Raw genomic sequence first — 15,837 nt, forward strand, 5'->3', positions numbered from 1 at the left:
GGTACACACGCAAATAAACAATGTTGAAAGCCTATAATATATTAATAGGACTGCTATTAACATCATTAAATTCTTATCAGACAGTATTTACTAATCATTTAGTTTTACTAGAAAAAATTATATCATTGAAAAGTAAGTTAATAGTATGATGTAAGCAGTGTCGGACTGGGACATGAAGGGCCCACCGGGGGGATGTCACTAGGGGCCCATTAAAAGGGGTGTGGCCATGCTCTGGTAATGAACCTTAGAAAATACATCATAGTCCTGTACATTATATGTAACACATGTATAATGTATAATTCAAGTTTACTAGGATAGAGTCTGGAAACTGATTACTAGAGAAGGAGGTGGGTCCACAGGCAGTAGGGCCCACCAGGGGTTTCCCCTATTCCCCTGTGGGCCAGTCCAACCCTGGATGTAAGTATATGGTGCACTACTAGGAAAAGATTAACTTGTGTTGTTGTGTAGTCACTGCAAGTGTAGTCACAGTACCAACACAAATGTCTTCTACACAAAGGTTTAATGCAAACATTAATATCATATTTCCACAAATTTAATGAAAAGAACACAAAAGTCACAAAAGCAAAAACAAATAATAATAATTCATGGTATATAAAACAACTATAAGCTATTCAATGAGACTCTCTATGTCTAAACATATCATAGCAATCAGATGGCAGTAAGAGAAATGGATTTTATTGTATGCAGTTGGACATTTCCACTATTTTGGGCTTCAGCATTAAAAATATAGTATCAGATTATAAACCTGTATTTTTAGATAGTATTATAATTCACCATTGGGACAGAAATAGCGTGATAGAGAAGAATAAATCCACGGAAAAATATTTTTGACACAGTTCTAGTTTTAGAAGTCACTTTTGGACTGCCAATCCATATTTATATATCCTCGGGGCTTTGAATCTACTTAGATAAAAGTTCCAAAGTCATCAGGGCATACTTATGCATCATTCTGACTTTTTCAACAGACCAAGCTGAGAATGCCAGAACTCATTTCCTATGTAATTCTTGACAGCTGTCACTAGGAGAAAGCAATCTCCTGTGCTCTATCACCTGGATTTACAATTGTGTCCACCGGGTAAATAGTAATGAGGGAATCCTTCGGCACAGATGCTCAGACCAACCGGCTTAATTGTGTTATGAGATCTTTTTAAGCAAGTCTTATTTTACTGGCTATTATTGTCATCATTAATATAATAAATGACAGGGGAACAAAATATGAATGTTCCTATCTACTACTGCTCAATCATTTTGTCATTTATATTCGTTTCTATAGTATAGCCAGTCATATTGTTTAAAATGTTATCTAGGGTTATGTAATGTTCTTTTAACAACATACAGTAATCTTTTTTTCCTATTGTATTACTCATAGATGTTTAGGGAACAATATAGATACAAGTTATTCAACACAATGTATAAGATTTATCCACATATCTTCTTTTATTGCCATGGATGGACACGGGTGCTGACAACAGGAAATCCCATGCCTAATCTTCAATGAAACATTGCCCATAGTGGGTATCATAGAATCAAAGTATAATACCATTACTATGAATTGGATTTTAAAACTAAGTACATATATTAGATAAGCATGCCCACAAATTACTTAAGAACAGTTACTTCACAAACAATAGCTTGAAATAACTATTTCAAAATAAAGTAGTAACTTTAGATATTACTGCATGTTAAAGCTGTTTTTATTACAATGGCTCAACATATTTAATGCAAGTGTGTTTATCTTAAAAGTAAAAATAAACACTGAAAACATTTCACTGAAAAAAATATATTAGGCATTATTTCTGAGAAATAGTACACTGTTCTTGCAGATGCTGTGTTCTCATTAGCAAAGTTATTTTTAGTCTTCTATTTATAGCATGGAACATGGAATTTGAATATTACAGTAGTTCCCTTGGCAAACTAACATACAGCAAAACTCAGCAAAAGCACAGACTCACCCTTGCCCTTCAGCATAGTCTCATCACCTGACTATGAAAAACATCACCAGGATGACAACGTTACATCATACAGGAAACCTGATTTACTGCTGAATTGTCTGCATGGAAATAAATGTGTGGAATCATCCATCTCCAGAGTGGTACACTCACATCATGTGATATGCCTGCCACTTATGTGTATGCTTGATGTGCCACTAGTCAGATCACACTTGCACCTATCCTATGCTCCAATTATGTACACTTATCCATGCATCACACTCTTCTTAGACCACATTTGCGTCAACATGCATTCATTAAACATTGCATACATGAGAATGGCCCATTGCACTGTCAGTGAAGAGAACAGGGGCATATCTAGAACTTTAGGGGCTTAATAGCAAAATATTCAAAGCCCCCCCAAACACACACATTATGGTGCCTTGGGGGGGGGGGATATAAGAAAGAGTGAGGGAAGTGAAAGACAAAGATGGTGTTGCGAAAAGAGAGGCAGGAAGTAAGAGAAGGTGTCAGGGAGAGAAGGGGCAAGAGACAGGGAATGAAAGACAGTTTCAGGGAGAGAAAGGGGGAGAGAATGAGAAAGAGGGTGTCAGGGAGAGAATAATAAAGAGACAATGGGGGAATTTATTAACAAATATACGTCTATTTTAGGAGTATTCGTAGGCAGTCATACGCAAATACGCCTGCCTTCACATATTTTCGTCATTTACTATACGTATTTATTGCACATTTGTATTCGCATGTACGAATATAAACGCCATAGGAAGAATACAAATAGGAATGACCATTCAGTTGAATGGTCATTCCTAATTTACTAAGTGGCCCTATGTAATATATGGCAGCTAATTGACGCAAAAATATGGCTGGAAAATACAACTCATTTTCCAGACGTATTTGGCAGAAACCTGCACTGATCAGTCAGATCCATGCAGGCTTCAGTGTAAAAATAATCAAAATAAATAATTAAAGATAAAACACATTGTGGGGTCCCCCACAGTTCTGTAACCAGCCTCAGGCTCAAAGAGCCAGTCCTGGTTCTAGAAATTCATGGGGCAAAAGACGTAGGGGTCCCCCGGAATATCTACAAACAGCACCATGCTCAAGGGCTTGTCCTGGATCCCAAAATACGGGGGACACAAAGGGCACAGGGCCCAACCAGCCAGCAGGGTAATGCCACAGCCATGGGAGACTTTATATACAAATCCCCCGGCCAAAGCATTAAAACCCTAACTGGTCAGCCTGAGCCAGGACCCTGAGGAAATGGGGACCACCAAATGAATGGGTCCCCCCACCAGAGTTAACCCTGCCCAGGCTAAAGCCCAGTGCTATCTCCAGTGCCCTAGTGCTGTGGGCACCGGACTGATAGTATAAAAAGAAAGATAAACCTATTGGGTTCTGCTGTAGGAATTTGAGTCCCAGCAAGCTTGGGTCACATACTGGAACTTGAAGAACCAAAAGTCCCAGCATGTGGCCCATTAATGGGCTTTTTGGGACTCTTAGTTCCATAAGAGATCCATTAGGCAAATAAACACACAAACACACCAGAAAAAAATTTCATACAGAGCCCACACATACCAACATACCTATTTTGATATGTAGATCGGTCCACTTCTCCAGTAGAGATCCAATTTGTAGGGTACTTGAGAAAGGAAACCAGGAGTCACTTGTTGGCTGCACATATCCATGTGATTTCGAGGCGGGCGCCCACCCCGAACAGGCTGGGCTATGCCTGCATTTGCTGGGGCTGCCCACTGTTACTACGGGCATGCCCACCATTTTTGTGGCCATGGCCAAAAAACACCGGTATACCCCCTGCCTTTCAGTCACCCAGTATACAGCCAGTGAAGAGAAGCAAGGAGACCCCATGCACATACACAGCGTACCGTGCGCATGCACGGTTTATCGATGTTCGGATGGGCTGCAAATTTGCAGCCCTCAGAATAGATCTGAATCGGGCCCCAAGTCTAAATCTGTCTAAGAACGGTGCCAACACAAGCAGTCAAGGATTTTAACCAAAACTGAAAAAACAGATACCGGAGTAGCTGTTGGGGCGCCTGTGTGGGTTGTTAGGCCAGCAGTAATCTGAGAAAGGGATTGTCAGTTCCTATATGGAAACAAAAAAATGTGGTGTGGATTGTGCTAAATTGATGGCAGAACAAGGTTAGTATTTAAAAGTAAAAGCACTTTAATTAGTACATATAACACACTAAAATTAGCAAAAATATCAATTTAAAAATTGGGAATAGCAGGTGGATTGAAAAGGCTGCATCCAGTTTCTGAAACATCACCTTGATGAGAGTCCACAGTTCAATGTGGGAAGGGGAGAGATGGATGATGGAATTTTCCTCCAGACAGTTCAATGTGGTGTCCCTTGCAATGCTTCCTCCAAACAAGTAGTGGGGGTTGGCGTTACTCCCAGTTGGAATATCTGAAGCTGTAGGTGATCCACGGGGTGACCAGGGTTGGTACTTTAGAAAGGTGGCTTGCCTTCAAATAGGTAGTACCATATTTAGGTGTATGAGAAGTGGCCAATTGTAGTCTGGTTCTCCGTTTTTGCTCTCAGGTGGAAATTTCTCAAGGATGGTATAGGTGATTTCTGGAACAGCAGCGTGAGGGGGCTGAATGCCTGTTCCAATGCGTTTCGCTGCTAGGTGCAGCTTTTTCAAGGTAGCTTTGTTAGGCATGGAGTAGGGGTATATATACCCTGAATAATTAGTACCATGTACACCTGTACACATACAATCAACCTTACATAAGAAAAAATAATGCTAAACAAACCTTATTATGAACAGGAGACAAACCTTCAATATAAACATATAATAATAGTTAAAAACTAGTGTTTCCCAATGTGTAAAAAAACACTTTTATTTAAAAGTATTTTAACCAAGTTACATTGTGCTCCATCTGCATCTATGTACAGGTTTAAATTAATTCCAGTTCAGTTATAGTTGCAGTCAGACATCTTAAATACAGTTAGGGGCAGATTAATCAACAAGTGATACTCATTACAAATGATAAATGGTGCTCCAGCCAATAATCTCCTAACTGCCATTCTTCAAACAAATGTTAGGAGCTGATTGGCTGGAGCACTGTTTACCATTCGTAACAAGTAATCACAATAATTTTACTTGTACAGTAGATAAATTTGCCCCTCATGTTGCACACACACTGGCTGGTATTTTGAACAATACCATGGGTTTCTGCCAACTGTACATACATGCCCACAGAAATAACCCATCTGAAATAGAACTCCCATCTTAGTAAATTTCTTGTCTTGTGTGTATGGGCTTCAGAGTGGGATTTTGCAGTGTCTGTGATGTCTATAAGATGCTAAATTTTTATTGTAATATGGTACTGTACGCTACTTCTCTCAGCATCTCACGCTGAATGGCATAGCGACATTGGTGTATAAGAACTCAGGTTTATAAGAGCACAGGTGTGTAAGAAATGTGTGGCATACATACCAGGGCTGCCAAGATGGCTGCCTCACACTTTACATGCTCCTGAACATCTCTACAAAACAGCTTAAATTCTACAAAGCTGACTTCAGAATCATCAAAAATATCCAGGGACTTACAGTACCTTTAACTTATACTTCACTACATAGACATCTCTCCAGAACAAATGGATTGCACTCCTGCACTGAGATGCACACTGGATTGGATTTAAACCCCTGCCCATTCTACTAGGACTGGCTTTACATCTTCAAGGGAACATCACAGAACAAGGTACTGGACAAAAGAGCTATCTCTGAATCTATCAAGGTCCCCCCTTAGACATCAGTTACCTATGCTTTCTGTCCAGTTACATATGTTTCTCTGTTCAGGAAACAACTCTGACCCATTCCCTTAAATAATCTAAAATACAATATCCCCAGCCTCTGGATTCCATAATATCTGCTCATGTTATAATACAGGGCCCCAGTTTATTCCCAAGAGACATGTCTACAAACACAATACACTTCAAAAACCTCACACTGGGATTTCACATCTACATGGGGAATGGCTTCTAACCCCTCTCCACATGCCTGCTTTGTTCCAGAATAACTTGTGTGACTAAATTATCAACTGAAAAGAAAAGTTACTTGTAGTCTATTTAATGAATACCTGTTCAAAATACATCTTTGTATAAGAAAGAAGCAACTGAATACAGCAATAACCTGGACCACTCACAGACTTGAGAAAGTGTTTTTTATCATCATACTGGTATACCACAAATATGGCGCCGCAGAAAGCTGCCTTGGAGCTCTGCAGCTCAACAAAACTATATGTCTCCCCTTGTCTCCCCTGTCGTGGTGGAGAAGTAAGCACCCAGGGCAGTGTAGCGGTGGTCCCAAGCCGCAGCCTATCTGCTCCCCAGCACTCCCAGCAGAGGCCAATCTAGTGAGGGGACAGTAGCCAGCAGTGGCAACAAAGCTGCCCCCCCCCCCCCAGTGATGTCAGCTGAAAAAAAAATCCCTCTCAAGGATGCTGATACAACTGTCAGGGAACCTACTAGCGCCACTCTCTGGTCAGCAGGAAGGTCTGGCAAAGTATGGAGACATGGGATGCGTATGAGGGGCTGTCATGTGGGGGCTCTTGTTAGGTGGAGACACAGAGGCCACAGATCTGAACTCCCCGCAATCCTTCTCTCAAACACCCGATCCCTCATCAACAAGATGGATGAGCTATCTCTGCTAATAAACGACACTAGATTGGGCACAGCAGGGTCCTCTGTCTTATGCTTCGCTGAAACATGGCTAGACGACCTCATAACAGACTCCAGCGTCTCTGCCAGGTTATGACCTTTTCAGAACTGACTGTGACAAGGAGCTCTCCGGCAAATCCAAAGGTGGAGGAATCTGCTTCTACATAAATGAAATGTGGTGCATCGATGTAAAGAAACTGGGTAAATCATGCAGCCGTCAATTGGAGACTCTCTGCAATTGAAGAAGAAAGAAAGCTGCGCTCTGAGAAAATACAACAATTATAACACAGCATTTGATTTTTATCGTCGATATAAATTTAATTTAACACTGTACACATGATATTACACAATGAAAAAATACACATTAAAAAATGCATTTAAAAAACATGATTGGTTAATGCAAGGGAATGAGTCAAATTTTAGGATAGGCACCCCTAGGTAGAGTTCCTCATTAATAAGGATCCTGTTCCTATTGATGGACTGGGTACTCCGTGTTACGGACAAATTGATAAACCACTCACAGTTGTGGGGATTAAGACCTGCACTGATTGGCAGATAGGTGGAATTCCCACCATGGCTCTAACTGTGTGGATTTTGCATATTGTCCCCGTACTTGCATGGATTTACTCTGAATACTCCAATTTCTGCCCACAATCCAAAAATATACTGGTAGGCTAATTGTCTCCCAACAAAATTAACCCTAGAATGAATGTATGTGGGTGTACATGTGGTAGGGAATATAGGTTGTAAGCTAAACTGGGGCAGGGACTGATGTCAATGTTCAAATATTCTCTGTAAAGCGCTGCGGAATATGTGTGTGCAATATAAATAACTGGTAATAAATAAAATAAATACTACACAGCAGTGCACATTGCTAACATTCCTATTACATGCATGCTTTGTGAAAATGATATCTACGTATGACCTTTCTATCCTAATGTCTTGAATTGCAATTATTGATGTATGAAAACAACCAGAGTTGAAATATGTATGCTGCGCATACATAAAAAAATATGATATTAAGGTCTTATGATATGCAGCCTAGGAATGAATAAATTAAAATTAGATTTACAACATCTACTTCTAAGACAGTATGATTCCTCTTTTTCCCGATAAACTATAAACTATGGATTCTTTTAGAAATTCTGTTAAAATTACATAAATACTTGACTTTAAATTTACTAAAGGTCCATTGTTATCATTTTTAATCATTATATTTCAGGGGCCAAAATATACATTTACTAACAGATAATTATTAAATTATTCATTTTTAAATGCATGTAAATGTGTGTTTTAGCTCTGGAAACACAACATCAATTTACATTGATTGGAATTTTTACAGCTATAATAAATTATACATAAAATAAAAGGCAATTTTCTATGTTGTTGCTTATTTTAAAGGATTTATAAATAACTTAAAAAGTTTATTCTGTGACTTGATACAATAGATTTGTCTTTTTATAGTATTTTGTATGATCTTTCAGAAAAAATATAGATGTTTTTGTAATTGCTTGTCTTACAGTGGTAAATTGTACAGATCCTGGTTTCGTGGAAAATGCAATTCGTCACAGGCAACAAAATTATCCTGAAAGTTTCCGCTACGGAATCAGTGTGACCTACCATTGTAAAAAAGGCTACTACCTTCTAGGATCTTCTGTTCTTAACTGTAAGGCAAATGGCATGTGGGACAGATCATTACCCAAATGCATCCGTAAGTATTGCAATAGAATTCCTGTTTAATGAAATACAATGCTAACATAATTTGCTGTCAATGTTTTATCCTTGAGAGGAGTAAATTATTTTCCATCGTTCAGGACACTGGTTTGCTTCATAGATGTACACTACTGTATGCTGCTGCATCTTTCTACCCACTGGCACCATATCAGCTCTCTGAACATCAGACATCTGAGTAACCTATGTTACTAACCTTCACCAGTGAAGCTGGTCCCAAGGTTTTAGCATGCCCAGAAAACAAGGCAAACATGCCCGTTTTCTAGAATGTTGTATTTTCCTGCCCCCAAATGCCAGCAGCATGTCAATCTTTCTGTGGCTTTTGGGGCACTGCAACTGCCAATGCAGGGCCAGATCTACAAATCAGCTCCTGTACATGTGCATATCTCAAAACACCCCAAAGCTTTACACAAACATTGTGCCCCAAAATGCATTGTGAATTGAATTCTGGAGTTCATGCATATAAACTAAGAGATTATAGTTCCTCCCCAAGCAGAAATATAGACTGCTTGCATACACTGTGCCCAAGTGTACACATGGGCACATTAATCATAGCAAACCTATCACAAATAGCAGCTGCAGATAAGATAACAATAGACACATCTACATGGAGGAGACACCTAACATTAGGGGGGAAATTTACTAAAGGAAATTTGTAAAAAATAGGTGTATTTGTATCCAGAAATACACTTATTTTTGACATTTACTATCCCGAAAATACGGCAATTCGTATTCGTATTGATAGCACATCCATACGAATACGAATTGCCGTATTTTCGGGATAGTAAATGTCAAAAATAAGTGTATTTCTGGATACAAATACACCTATTTTTTTTACAAATTTCCTTTAGTAAATTTCCCCCTAGGTGTCCAATGACACTGTAGGTGAGAGTGGCGACTTTGCAGTGGAATTTATTACTACTACACAACAATTTAATTTAAGTGGTTTAAAGACCTAAATATCATCTATTAAAAAATAAGGTGATTTCAGCCTCATAACTTAAGTTGCAGGAAGTAGTAGTAGTTTTGCCCTAAGGTTGTGATTTACCCCATTGGTTAGACTTTTGGCTTGGCTTTTCTGTTGCCAGAACATGTCTGCTAAAATAAAATTTGACTCAGGGAAATGCTTACATGTAGACAGGAAATATATTACAAAATGAACCAAAGAAATGTTTATACAACATCAGCAGCGAGCATACAGTAGTGGTACTTGGGAAACCATTTTGAATTACACAATGGACACAATATAGAAGCATACAGTACATGTTTAGCATAGTTCAAGAGTACAATGATAGTTAAAAAGAGTTTGGATGATAAGGGAAGTCAACAAACTAAATCCTTATTACTGACACCGCAGTTTTATCAGTTTGTTTCTTAAATGCAGTGCAAAATGGTTTTCCTACAACTGGCCAATCAATGATAATAAAATCAGATCGAGACACAACAAAGTGATGAGCCAATCCTTGTTCCAACTTATCATATGCCATGGATTTTTGTTAAATAGCCTTAATACATTTTAATATATGGGTGTAATAATAAAGATTGATCAATGTAGTCATAATTGTAATGAACAGATCTGTTACTTTGGTATCAAAGGTTCTTTTTTATGAAGCTAAGCCCCTTATTTTAGATTTCATTGAAGACAAAGTCTTATCTGAACATTTCACAAAGCGGTAACTGCTGAGATTCAACTCATGTTCCCGCAGTACCTCTCTGCAGTATGTCCCCAAAGATATCTAAGTACATGGCAGCTCTTGTCAACTTAATAAGTGACGTAAAACATAGCTTTTCTCTGCTATTTAATGCTATCTGAGGATAGAGTTATTTATCCCTGTAATGGGAACCAGAGGGGCTTTGCTGGATCTCCTCTAGGTTATTCCTATTGGTGGACAATAATCATATATACAGCATGCATAATACTATAAAGTTTCCTTGATTCCTTGTAGCCTCAGAAGAACATTATGTATCACTGTAATATGCAGCCATGTATAATTCCTACTGCAAGGCTCTAATAAATAGACATGTTCGTTATAAATAGGGATGTGCACTGGCCATTTTTGGGGTTTTGGGTTTTGGATCTGGATCTTCTTTTGGGTTTTGGGTCTGGATGTGTTTTGCCAAAACCACCCATCTGGGTTTTGGGTCTGTTTTTTTTGGAAAAACATAAAAACCTCTAAAATTGTAGGATTTCTTTTTTTTTTGGTCCTACACTATTATTAACCTCAATAACATTAATTTTCACTCATTGCCAGTCTATTCTGAATACCTCACACCTCACAATGGCCCTTATTCTGATGTGTGCGGCCGGAGCCGCATACGTTGCTCCGGCCGCACAAACCAATCCCCGCCTACAAGACGGATCGCCACGGCCGTCCGTACGCGGACGGCTGGCGATCCGCATGAAAATGGTGGGGCGTACGCCTCCACCATGGTGGGAGCTGCCCCCTGCATTCGATGGTCGACGACCATCGAAGGCAGGGCCGCACGCTCCACCCACTCACGCAAGCTTAGACCACACGGACAATCGTCCGTGTGAAAGCTTGTATTTGGGCGGAGAGCTGACATCCGGCGATGTCAGCTTTCCGCCCCCATCACTGGCGTCATAGCCTCATTACCATGCATACGCCCCGCGTTTGCATGGGAACGCCCATGAAACGCTGGGCGTATACATAGGTAAATGAGGCTATCAAGCCCCTCACGCCCCTATACGCCCCCTTTGCGGCGTATAATTTTTGTGTGCGGCGATTTCGCCTGCACATGCGCAGAGTGACCTCTGCGCATGTGCAGAGTGAAAACATCGGCGGTACGGCCGCACGCGGGCCGTACCGCACAGATTAGAATAAGGGCCAATATTATTTTTACGTGGCCCATCTAGGAGTTGCACTGCAGTGGCAGTCAGGATGGCAGTTTCAAAAACTAGGCCCCAAAGAGCACATAATGCAAAAAAAAGAGGTGCAAGATGGATTTTTCGTTGGGCCCCCCACCCACCATTATGTTGTGTAAACAGGACATGCACACTTTAGCAAACCAATCATTTCAGCGCAAGGGTCAGCCACATGTCTGTGGCTGAAATGATTGGTTGGTTTAGGAACCCACAAAATTAGCTGGCAATTAATCTGCACAAATTGGCTCTACTGAGGCAAGATGTCATCCTCCTCTTCATCCACCAATTCCTTACCCCCTTCAGTGCCATGTACATCATCATCCGCTTCACAGAGTATTAAAGTTGTCGCTGCTGGAAGCCACCACCATAGGTCTCTGTGTACTTTGTGGATGCTGGTCTTCCTGTAAGAATTGATAGTTCATTTTGATGAACATCATCTTCTCCAATTATTGTGGCAGCAACCTCCTACGTCTTTCGCTGACAAGGTTCCCGGCTGCATTAAAAACCCTTTTGGAGTACACACTGGAAGGATTAAACTGAGGTAATATAGAGCCAGTTTGTACAGGGGCTTCCTAATTGCCTCTTTTTCCTGCCAGTACAAGTACAAACTGTCTGACATGCCTACTTGGATTCTGTCACCCATATAATCCTCCACTATTCTGTCAATGGTGACAGCATCATATGCAGTAACAGAAGACTTGTCAAAAATTGTTGGCAGGTCCTTCAGTCCAGACCAAATGTCCAAATTTGGTCCTGTCTGCCCTCCATCACCATCGTGGGTTTCTTAGGATATCTAAGTTGTTTCCTGGCAGCCCCAGTTGCGGGAGAAAATGAAGGAGAAGCTGCTGCTGAGTCAATTTCCTCTTCAGATGACAATTTGTTCACCAGCAGTTCTTTGCACTTCTGGAGGTTTGCATCTGCTGGAAAGAGTGACACCATGCAGGCTTTAAACTTAGGATCGAGCATGGTGGCCAAAATGCATTCCTCTGATTTCAAGACTTTGACCACCCTCAAATCCTGGCAAAGTGAATGAAGGGCTTCATTTACAAGTCCCCCATGCTTAACGGACTCGCTCCAGCTTAACTCCTCCTTCACTTTCTCTAGCTGCTTCTGCAAAAGCTTGATAAGAGTAATCATCTGACTCAAACTGGCAGTGTCTGAACTGACTATGTGTGGCAAGATTTAAGGGCTGGAGAACCTTGCATAATACGGAACTCATTCTCCACTGTGCTTGAGTCAGGTGCATACTCCCTCCTTTGCCTATGTCATAGGTAAATGTATATGCCTGAATGACCTTTTGCTGCTCCTCTGCAGCATATAGAGTATTGAGTACCACTGCATTACAATCTCTTGCTTCAGCTGATGGTGGGGCAAGTTCAAGAGTTTTTGCTGGTGCTCCAGTCTTTGGCACACAGTCGCTGATGGTGAAAGTGGCCTCAATTTTTCAGACCACCGTAAACATCTCCTGCACAGCCCTGTTGTTTTTTAAGAAATTTTGCACCATCAAATTTATTGTGTGAGCAAAACATGGGACATGCTTGATTTCACACAGACTTAATGTCTTAAAAATATTCATGGAGTTGTCTGATATAAAAAATTCCCCGGGAGAGTGTCAGTGGGGTAAGCCATTGAGCAAGGATTTCATTCAGTTTCTTTAAGAGGTTCTTGCCGGTCTGGCTCTTACTGAAACATGTGATATACAATGTAGTCTGCCTTGTAGCGAGCTGGTGCTTCCAAAATGCTGCTACTGGTGACACTGCTGTTGTTGTAAGGTGATCCATCCTCCCAGTGGGCTGTCACAGTCATACAGTCTTTAGTCTGACCTGTTGCACTTGTCCACATGTCCATGGTTAAGTGAGCAGTGGGTACAACTGCATTTTCTGCCCCCTCTGTACATTTTCGGTATCACTTGCCTAGTAGAAGTGGAATCTGGATGGGATTTGGTACCAGCGACACAATACCTCCATCAATTATATAAATCCCACTCCACTAATAGCAGAAACTGGATTCCCGTCTAACACCAACATTGCTGTCAAGGCCTCAGTTATCTGCATTGCCATAGGATGAATGCTGTTATACGTCATCTTCATTGCAAAGCGGTGCTCCAACTTCTTTCCCTCTAGGATGATGAATCAACAGCAGCAGCAGCAACAGCAGCAGTGGCAGCAGTAGGCATAGCACTGTAAGATCCTCTGGAGGAATCACGGATAGGAGAGGAGGATTCAGTCATTGAGTCCTGCAGGACTACCTCTGATCCGGATCAAGGAGGAAATTGATGAGGAGTGCCTTGCTGGTGTGGTTTTCAGGTGCTTGGCTATAAGCAAGGCATTTGGGACCAAGGGATTTAGGTGTCACTGGACTGCTTATGGATCTAGCCACAGTTTCTGAACTAAACAGTGAATTATGAATGCTCTTCAGGTGACATATAAGGGAGGATGTCCTTAGGTGCCCAACATCCTTACCCCTGCTTATTGCAGCTTTACATGCGCTACATATGGCAATACTAATTTTGTCCGGATTTGGGTAAAAAATAATTCCAGGCAGAAGAAGTGGATTTATTGGACTTCTTCCCAGGCATGACGATGGGCTTTTTCCTCAAATGGACAACAACTGCCCCCACCCAGTGTCAAACCACATTACTATCAGAATGCTCCCTGTCAACTTCCTGTTTAGCGCCAACTACTCCATATCCAACTCATCCTGGTATACTTCATCAGTCACATCTTCAATTACAATATCATCAGAAAGTGAATTGGGGGTGCTACTTCCAGCACTTGCAGAGGGTGTGCAAATGGTGGAAGGAGTCACCTTTCCCATACAGTGATGAGAAGGTCAGGCATCACAACCACCAACACCCTTGGACTCTCCTTGGGGATTTGTGATAACATGTCTTTAGAAGGCACAGCTGTTTGCTGTGTTTTCGACGACAGCTTAACTCTCTTAACTTTTCTAGATTGGGAAGAAGGGGGGCTTAGATCATTGTGTGAAGCTGAACCACTGGTGATGAACATAAACCAGGGCCTTAGCTATTCCTTGCCACTCCTTGTGATAAATGGCATATTGGCAAGCTTATGTTTATCCTCAAACAATTTTCATAAATGTATTTTCTTTGTGATATTAAACTTAGGTATTTTGGCTTTTACATGTCCTCTACAATGACAATGGGCATTGGCCTTGGCAGATGATGTTGATGGCATTTCATATTCTATGTCATGACTAGTGGCAGCAGCTTCAGCACTAGGAGGAAGTGGTTCTTGTTCTTTCACTATTTTATCCTCCAAATTTCTAACCGGCAGTACCAGTGGACTGTTACTAGACTTATGCAGCTGTCGGCATTACCACTGGACTTTTTGGCAGTGCTGCTGGACTTTACAGAAGTACCACTGGACTTAACGGCAGTACTACAGGACTTAACGGCAGTACCACTGGACTTAACAACAGTACCACTGAGCTTAATGGCAGCACTAGACAGCACCACTGCATTGGACTTATACAGCAGCACTGGACACCAACAATAGACAGAACAGGACAGCTGCACTGGCAGCAGACAGCACAGTATGACAGGACTGGACTGCATGGGACACCACAGGACACCCCACACCAGTTTCCCAGAGAGACACAGAGACACAATCTCCCTCAACCCTCTCCAATGCCGGAGTGAAGATGGCGGCACATTGCGGGGAATAATATGATTACAGATCTTGCGAGAATCAGGTGGTAGTATGATGATGTTTTGCCTCATTCTGCGATCCGAGCCTGGCGGGAAAACCTGGGCTCGGATTGCAGCTCGAATTTGACTATTCGATTAGCATCCAGATTATAGAAGTCCAGATGCACTCATCACTAGTTATTTTCAAATCTATTCTTAAATCAGCACCTATTTCTCAGAGGTGGGCGCAAATTGCATCAGTGTAGCTCAAAAGAAAATATGAAAATGTCACAAAACAAGTCTTTTGTACAGAGACACCCACCGCTGTTTTTATGGTTGCACCAAAGCTGCATATTTGCAATACCTACTGCTACAGTACTTCCTCCAAATGGTAACTGGCTGTCAATCACCATGCAACTAAGTCCACACTGCAACCGTCATCTCAAGACCATCGTGGCACATGCATGGTGCAACTCAAATGCATGCGCAGTAGACAAAACATCAGCTACTTACAAATGAATCTAAACTGCATACACCTCTGTATCCGGCCCACTAAGTGCTGAAATTCTGCACTGCCTCCACAGCACAAAAAAAACACTGGAGACTGTAAGTTAAAAGAGCCTTTAAACTGTTTTATCTTGTTTTTAAAAGATAAGGGCATTGAATCTTTTTTTTTTTTAAGAAAATAGATGTTGTTTAAAGGTTATATGTAATAAATATGTTATACATTCAGTTCCAAAGGCAAAGTCTTCCGCAACTTCAGCACATCTGACCTTGAAACATTCTTTTCAAATAAGTAATATTTGGAAAACATAAGTTTGGATGAGTTATAATACCATTTCAAGTAAATATATAGTTTATGCTGCTAGAATGACTCAATTGCAGGGATAAACTATACAGAAAGACAAAATAAAACA

The 15,837-nt window shown here is 40.9% G+C and overlaps 1 protein-coding gene across 2 annotated transcripts in view; it reads left to right on the forward strand.

Annotated features, from left to right (window-relative positions):
• The window catches only part of CSMD1 (CUB and Sushi multiple domains 1), a 1,658,539-nt gene that overhangs the window by 1,542,220 nt on the left and 100,482 nt on the right, over positions 1 to 15,837 (forward strand). For both annotated transcript variants that reach the window (XM_083177358.1, XM_083177357.1), the window contains exon 55: positions 8,179 to 8,367. In XM_083177358.1, the coding sequence (XP_083033484.1) occupies positions 8,179 to 8,367 (189 nt within the window). The remainder of the gene's footprint in view (positions 1 to 8,178; positions 8,368 to 15,837) is intronic.

The sequence above is a fragment of the Crinia signifera genome, chromosome 3 (genome assembly GCF_055691185.1).
Source record: "Crinia signifera chromosome 3, ASM5569118v1, whole genome shotgun sequence".
Classification (NCBI taxonomy): Eukaryota; Metazoa; Chordata; class Amphibia; order Anura; family Myobatrachidae; genus Crinia; species Crinia signifera.